Raw genomic sequence first — 7,299 nt, 5'->3', positions numbered from 1 at the left:
AGAGTATTCCGCGCATAGGACATTGTTCATGCTGTTGTCCACTTTTGTTGGAACGACTTGCAATATTTCTGTTATGTTATACCCGGCTTTCGATGAGAAGAGGTTGAAAAAAAATATTCTGCCACATGCTCTCTCATCTGTTCTTGGCTTTCCACCCACGACCCATCTTCTTTCTGAAGTTTGTTTATTTTATTCTGTTTCTTTCTTTCCGATGCAAAAGCATGGAAGTAGGCTGTGTTACGATCCCCGGAATGTAACCACTTCACGTGGGCTCGCTGTTTCCAAAAGGTGTCATATTGTTGTTCCAATCTATTTATTTTTCCCTTAGCACGTTTCCCGTGCAATAGAGCTTTGACTGATTTCACTCCTCCTGGTAAGTTCTAATTCCTCCTTCATTCTTTTTATTTTCTCCTGTGTGTTTCCCAGGACCTTAGCATCCCATTCCTTTAAATCGACAGCTACTTTCCGGAGACCTTCCATTAGGTTCCCAACCATGTTAGTTGTCATGTTGCTCCAGGCCTTGTTTACGATGTTGTCATAGTCCTCTTCTTGGAGCCATTTTGCTTCAAACCTGAAGAAATTAACTCTATCATATGATCTGGATCTGTTGTTATTATTTTCACCAGTAATCATTATCACTGGTCTGTGGTCGGAGTGTCTGTGATCACCATTAATCACTTTATAGGATGAGAAGCAATCACACCATAACCTAGACCCAAGTGCCCGATCAAGTCTTTCTTTCACATATCTCCTAGCATCCCAACTATTGTTACGCCATGTATATTTGTCTCCATAGTAGCCCAAGTCTCTGAGACCACATTCCTCAATCGCCATTCTGAAATTGTCCATTTGACTTTGAGGACGAGGCGGTCCGCCTTTTTTTTTCATGTCCATAGAGTATTTCGTTGAAGTCCCCCATGCATAGCCAAGGGGGGTCTGATTGCTGGTTCAGTATTCGCAATAGTTTCCATGTATTTCCTCTTTTGTCACTTGCTGGTTCACCATATATTCCAGTGAACCTCCATTTAAAACCATCATCCTCTACCACTCGCACATCTATATGATACTTGGAGTAGTTGCGAAGTTCAATATTTATCTCCTTTCTCCAAAAGAGTGCTATGCCTCCACTTTTTCCCTTGCAATCTCTAGTTACCATCCCTGACATTCCTAACATCCATCTAAATCTACTTATCTTGTTTTCCACCATCTTTGTTTCGGAAAGAAAAAGCACATTCGGGTCCTTCCTCTTCTGGAGATCCAGAAGCCCTCGAACTGCCGAGCAATTACCCAATCCCTGGCAGTTCCAAGCCACTAGTTTCATTGGGGCCCGCCGGGCTGTCTCTACAGCCCAGCTTCCACATTATTAGATTGTTGCGTTATAGTGCTTTGGTCAACCGCCTCCTTAGCATCATTCGAAACATCGATTTCCATCTTGGTTTTCTTTGCAAACTCAAGGCCCATATCTATTTCCATAGCATCAGCACCTCTCTTATTTGTACATTTTCCCTCTGCAGGTTTTGATTTCCCTCCTGTGCTTCTTACTCGTCGCTTGAGCCATGTTTGCCATTCTCTCTTATTTGATTTCTTTTTCTCGAATACGCATAAGCATGCGTATCATTCATTAAAGGAGAAGGGGGAAAGAGTCCCCAAAGTCATATTTACATGTCGGATTTCTGACACCACCCACACACTCAAGGCTCCCTTCCTTCTATGTTTCATCCTCCCACCCGGCTACCTCTACACCATCTTGCACTCCTCCAGCGCCCTCCTTGAACAGCCCCGCCTTTTCCCATAACTTGGCCTCCTCCATAATTCTCTGCCGTACTCTCGAGAGGGAGGGGGTAGCTCCATTGAACACAATGTCGTTCCTATGTCTCCAGATCAACCACATTACCAATAGGCACTTGGCTCTCATCGCTTTCTTGTTGTGCCCAGCAGAATCTTGTGGGAGACACCAAGCACTTAGCTCCTCGCCAACTAGTGGCTCAATTCCCGGTCTACCGGTAATCAGCCCCAACCATGCCATATTTTTCTTGCAAACACACACCCGAGCATGAGATGATGGATGGTCTCCTCTTCCTGGTCGCAAAGGGGGCAGGCGTTTTGATGTGGTAGTCCTCGTCTAGCCAACCGATCCGAGGTCCAGCACTTGTTTTTAAGGCTAACCATGTGAAGAATCGACATCGAAGAGGTGCCCGGGAGCCCCAAGTAAACTCAGCCTCCGGCGTAACCTGAAGACCCAAGAACCTCGCCGCATAGGCCGACCGCGCCGAAAACTGGCCATTGCTCTCCCAATTCCACCGCATCGTTTCATCAACTCCTTCAGAGAGTTGCACCTCGTCCAAATTAGACCACAGCCCCAAGAACTGCAACAACGCCTCCGTCGAGAGCTCCGGGCCAATGTTCGACACCCATCTGTTGTTGTCAAGAGCCTCCGAGACCGTTAGCAACCTTCTAGCCCTCCGAGGACTCATGTCATATATCAAAGGCGCGAGATCATGTATCCGGGAGCCATCCAACCATTTATCCTCCCACAACAAGGTAGATTTCCCATCACCCAAAGTCGTAACTGCCGCAGCTTGCACCAATGCTTCTAACTCCACCGGTACGCTGATCTGAAACTCTGCCCATGGTCTACCTTTCTCGTACTTTTGCAGCCACGGCCATCTCGCTTGAAGTGCCTTACCGAGCCACTTCAAGTTCGCCAATCCCAGCCCTCCAGCCCACTTGGGCCTGCACACCATTTCCCATGAAACCAAGAAATTTCCTCCACGGGCCTCCTTCTTTCCACACCACAAGAACCCGCGACAAATCTTAGATAGAGCCGAGATTGTCTTTGCGGGCAAATCCAACGCCAACATGGAGTGCACAGGGATCGCACGCAGCACCGATTGTATGAGTAGCATGCGGCTACTCTTTGGGAGTAGGGAGGCCTTCCACAAAGGTAGCGCATCCCCAACCTTATCCACCAGATCCTGGAGCTGCGCCACCATTGGCTTCCTCAGGGTTAATGGGAGGCCGAGGTACCTGCACGGGAACGTGCCAGCGGGGCAACCCAAGATGTTCATAGCCAAGTCTTTCTCGTCCGGAGAGCACCTAATCGGTATAGCCAAGCTTTTGCTCCAATTCACCACCAAGCCCGAGGCCTGGCCAAAAATCCACAGAATAGCATCACAAGTCCGTGTTTCCAATTCATTGGGCTTGAGAAAGGCAACCACGTCATCGGCAAACATGGAAACACGTTGTTTTGGCCCTGAACATGTCAAAGGTGTAAGGAGCCCCCTTTCTGTTGCAAACTGGAATAGTGCTCGTAGTGGCTCCATGCACAAGATGAAGAGCATAGGAGAAAGGGGGTCTCCTTGCCTGAAGCCTTGGCACGGCAAGATCGTCCTACCAGGCAAGCCATTAACCGTGATCCTCGTGGAGGAGGTGGCCAACAGTCCACAAATCCATGCAATCCATTTGGCTCCGAATCCCAACCTCCGCAACACCTGAAGTAGAAAAGGCCACTGGATTGTATCGAATGCTTTCGTGATGTCAAGTTTAAGTAGGACTGCCGGATGTCTCATTGCATGCAATCTCCTAGCCGTGCATTGCACCAACATATAGTTGTCATGAAGCGATCTGCCACGCACAAATGCACTCTGGTGGTGCCCCACCAACCTTGGCAGGTCCTCCGCAAGCCTGGTTGCCAGAATTTTGTCTAAGATCTTCACTGGTCCACTTATAAGGCTCACCGGTCTAAAATCTTTCACATCCACCGCTCCCTGGATCTTGGGGAGGAGGGAAACCAGCGCCTTGTTGATGGAAGCCAACCCTCTCATGTCTCCCGCATGGAACTGCCGCAGAGCCTTCATAAAATCATCTTTGATTATGTGCCAACATGACACAAAGAAAACGGCCAGTGAAACCGTCCGGGCTTGGTGCCTTGTCCAATGGCATTGCTTTGATAATTTTCTCAACCTCCTCTTCCTCAAACTGGGCCTCGAGGTGTGCGAGATCCATATATGGGAGATCAAGCATGTCCAAGTTGATCGAGGCCAACCGCCGAGCCGAAGAACCAAATAATGCATCGTAGTAGTCATCCACCACCTTCGCTATGCTCTCCTGCCCAGTGTATAGCACCCCCTCGTGGCTCAAAGAAGTGATCACATTCTTCTTTTGCCTGAATCTTGCCTGTCGCTGGAAGAAAGCCGTGTTCGCCTCCCCCTCTTTAAGTTGCCAAATCCATGATCTCTGCCTCGCAATGGATCTCTCGAGCGAGCAGAGGCCAAGAAGATCCCTCTTCAGCAACTTCCTTAATCCATATTCGTCGTCCGCCAGCTGGCGCGAGTCTGCTGCCTTGTCAAGCCGTCCAATGATCTCCATCGCCAAGGAAATTTGGAGCTTAACATTCCCAATCCACTTGTCACTCCACGTTTGCAATGCTTTGGCCGTCGCATGCAGTTTGTTATCCAGGGCCAAGAAAGGGTTCCCTTCCAACGGCACCACATTCCATGCCTCCTGCACTACGTCAAGAAAGCCCTCGGCTTTCGGCCAGAAGCTTTCGAATTTGAAGCGCTTGCCCACATGAAAGTCCGCGTCCAGATCCACAAAGAGGTGAGAATGATCCGAGACTTTCGGCCAGAAGCTTTCGAATTTGATTTCATTGTCCTCTCCTCGAGTTAATTAGTTAAACTTCACATATTTAAATGAAAGAGAAAACAAAATACGAGCAGGAAGGGAACTAATTACGTACTATATCAACTAATCCATCCATGGACCTATAGTGGCTAGTAATAAAGGGAATCAATCAATCCATGGCGAGGTACTGCAGATGCTGGTGGTGATATCCTCCCAGCACCTGGTGGTGCAGCTGGTAGTGGTCCCCGGCCGCCGCCGGCACCGCCTGCCCGTCCATGCCATCGAGCTTCGCGTTCGTCGGCGGCGGCGGGGGGAGCGGGGACGACCACGCGCCGCCCCCGCCGTACATCTCCCTCGTCACCTCCAGCAGCGAGTCCCTCACCCTGTCCGCCGGCACCGCCGCCTCGTTGTCCTTCATCTGCAAACCAACCATGAATCCCTATCAGCAGGATGCAACAATGGCGATCGGCCCGGCGGGGATCCCCGGCGAGAGCGGGACGTACGACGGCGCGGAAGACGTTGAGGACGAGCTTGTTGTAGGAGGTGACGTTGACGCTGGTGATCTGGAGGCCGAGGGCGGCGATCTCGTCCATGATGCGGACGAAGCGCCCGGACTTGTGGGAGCACAGCACCTGCAGGAAGAACTCCTTCCCCTCCACCTGCCGGACCTCCACCTGCGGCTCCATGTCCTGGTCCTCCGCCTCCTTCTCCTCCTCCTCGCCCGCCTCCACCTTCCGGGGCCGCTTGCCGGCGGCGGACGGGAACGGCTGCTGCTGCGGCGAGTCCTCGTCGTTGTCGAGGCCCGGCGGCGGGTGGTCGTCGAGGAGCACGTCGGGGGCCTTGCTGTGGCCGCCGGTGACCCCCGGCGGGTTCGGGTCCTCCAGCTCGTCCTGCAGGTCCTTCACCTGCTTCTGCAGCCCCACGATGTAGTCGATCGCGTCCCCGAGGATCGACGCACGGTCCATCTGCCGACATGGATCGAAGCTCCTTAGTTTCAAGCAGCCAAGAATCGTGCATGGCGGCGGCCATGGATGACGGTGATTACCTTGGTGATGTTGGGGACGAGGGACCGGAGCGTGTAGAGGCGGTTGTTGAGCTTCTTGCGCCGCTTCCGCTCCGCGATGAGGTTCTTGCACTGCTGCCGCTTCCCGCCGCCGTCTTTGCCGGAGCCCCTCTGCGTCTCGCCGTCGACGTTGTCGTCGGGGTCCCCCAGCTGCATGTCACTCCTCTCCGACCCCGAGTCCGCCCTCCCCACGCCCAAGCCGTGCAGCTGCTGATGCTCCTGCGCCACCGTCGACGGCGGCTCGCTGCTCTCTGCCGCGTACTGCCACCCCACGCCCGCCGCGCCGTCCTCCTGCACTCCCGCCAGGAACGGCTCGCCCGAGCCGCTTCCCCCGGCGCCGTCGAACAGGTTGAGCGACGCCGCCGCGTAGAGCCGCCCCGGGTCTGCCGCTGCCGCGTCCCACGCAAACCCCTGCGCCTCCGTCTCCTGCCATCCCTGCCCACCGCCGCCGCACTGCGCCATGACCAGCTCCGCCATCTGCTGCTCCTCCGCCATCTGCATTAATCGCACCCCAGTCAGGTCAGCCATATATATACACCACGCACCATGGAAACGCGAAGGCTGTTGCGTACGGTGCACCGCCGTTGCCGCCGCCGTCGCGTCAGCTCACGGGAACCGCGTGCTCCCTAACTACTTCCAAACCTAACTGATATTTTTATTTCCCATCATCGGCCACGCACGCACGCACGCACGCACGTACGTATCTTGAAGCGAAGAGCTCGACGATGCCGCCGGCGACGGGGACGAGGAGCCGTGTCTTCTCGCCGCCGCTGGAGGAAGCCTCGTAGCCCGTGAGTAGATCCGGACCCGGCGCCCCGCCGCTGCTCTGCCAGATCGGCTGGTTCGACAGCAGGGCCTGAGCGTGCATCCTGACCAACCAACCAAAACAACAGTCAGAGATCCGGCCAAAAATTAACGGCAATCGACTTGGCCGGCCGGCAATTACCCGATGGAGGAGGAGTCGAGAGGGATGGAGGAAGGGACGTCGGCGAGCGTGGCCACCTGCGCCTCGAACTCCGCGCTGCAGCAGAACCCCGTCATCTCCAAGAACCTGCCATGAATGATGGATCATCATCATCAAGCTCTGGCTGCATGCAAGAATCGCATGAACAATCGAACACACGCACATACCGCTGGTCAGGAGAGAGCCGCCAGTAGATGCAGTAGTCCCAGCCGTGGGCGCCGCCGACGAGCGGCCTGAGCGCAGCCTCCACGGTGCCGCCGCCTCCCCCTCCATGGCCATGAACAGCCGCACGGCCGCCGATGATGCTCTGCTGGTGATAGTCTCCTCCTGCCATCGCTCAGCTCAGCGCCAGTGCGCAGTGGTCAGCTTGTCCTAGGATCGAGCAAGTGAGTGACACATCATACACGCAAGGCTTTCCCTGCTGTCAGGAATCAGGATAGGATTTGTTGATGTCACCGGTGTCACAGGGCTACACACGATCGCATGCAGCAAAGGTAGTACATTATACAGTACTAGTATCATGCATGCATTCATCATGATCATCAGCAAGCAAATCAGAGGATCAAAATCAAGTGTGAGCTAACAGAATTACATAAACCTAGCACGACTGCCGTTATAGCTAGCTGTTCTTGGATGGTGTCAGAAGAAA

General features: G+C 53.6%; 1 protein-coding gene across 1 annotated transcript; it reads right to left on the bottom strand.

Moving 5' to 3' along the window:
- Positions 1-4,656: 4,656 nt before the first annotated feature.
- LOC109763414 (transcription factor TDR-like) lies at positions 4,657-6,984 on the bottom strand. The gene is made up of 6 exons (XM_020322260.3): positions 6,818-6,984; positions 6,633-6,737; positions 6,387-6,555; positions 5,669-6,181; positions 5,127-5,588; positions 4,657-5,041 (listed from the first exon to the last, which is right to left on the bottom strand). Exons 1-6 carry the CDS (start codon positions 6,982-6,984, stop codon positions 4,793-4,795), a joined length of 1,665 nt encoding a protein of 554 aa, XP_020177849.1. The 3' UTR covers positions 4,657-4,792.
- Positions 6,985-7,299: the final 315 nt, after the last annotated feature.

The sequence above is a fragment of the Aegilops tauschii genome, chromosome 6 (genome assembly GCF_002575655.3).
Source record: "Aegilops tauschii subsp. strangulata cultivar AL8/78 chromosome 6, Aet v6.0, whole genome shotgun sequence".
NCBI lineage: Eukaryota > Viridiplantae > Streptophyta > Magnoliopsida > Poales > Poaceae > Aegilops > Aegilops tauschii.
The sequence above is the reverse complement of the archived record's forward strand: the minus strand, read 5'-3'. Positions and strand labels throughout refer to the sequence as shown.

Excerpts from the sequence above, each read along its gene's own strand:
- LOC109763414 (XM_020322260.3), bottom strand. The coding sequence starts at position 6,984 with ATGGCAGGAGGAGACTATCACCAGCAGAGCATCATCGGCGGCCGTGCG. Across the intron at positions 6,738-6,817 it reads CGGCTCTCTCCTGACCAGCG|GTTCTTGGAGATGACGGGGT; the intron begins GTATGTGCGTGT and ends CATTCATGGCAG. Across the intron at positions 6,182-6,386 it reads AGCTCTTCGCTTCAAGATAC|ATGGCGGAGGAGCAGCAGAT; the intron begins GTACGTGCGTGC and ends CGATTAATGCAG.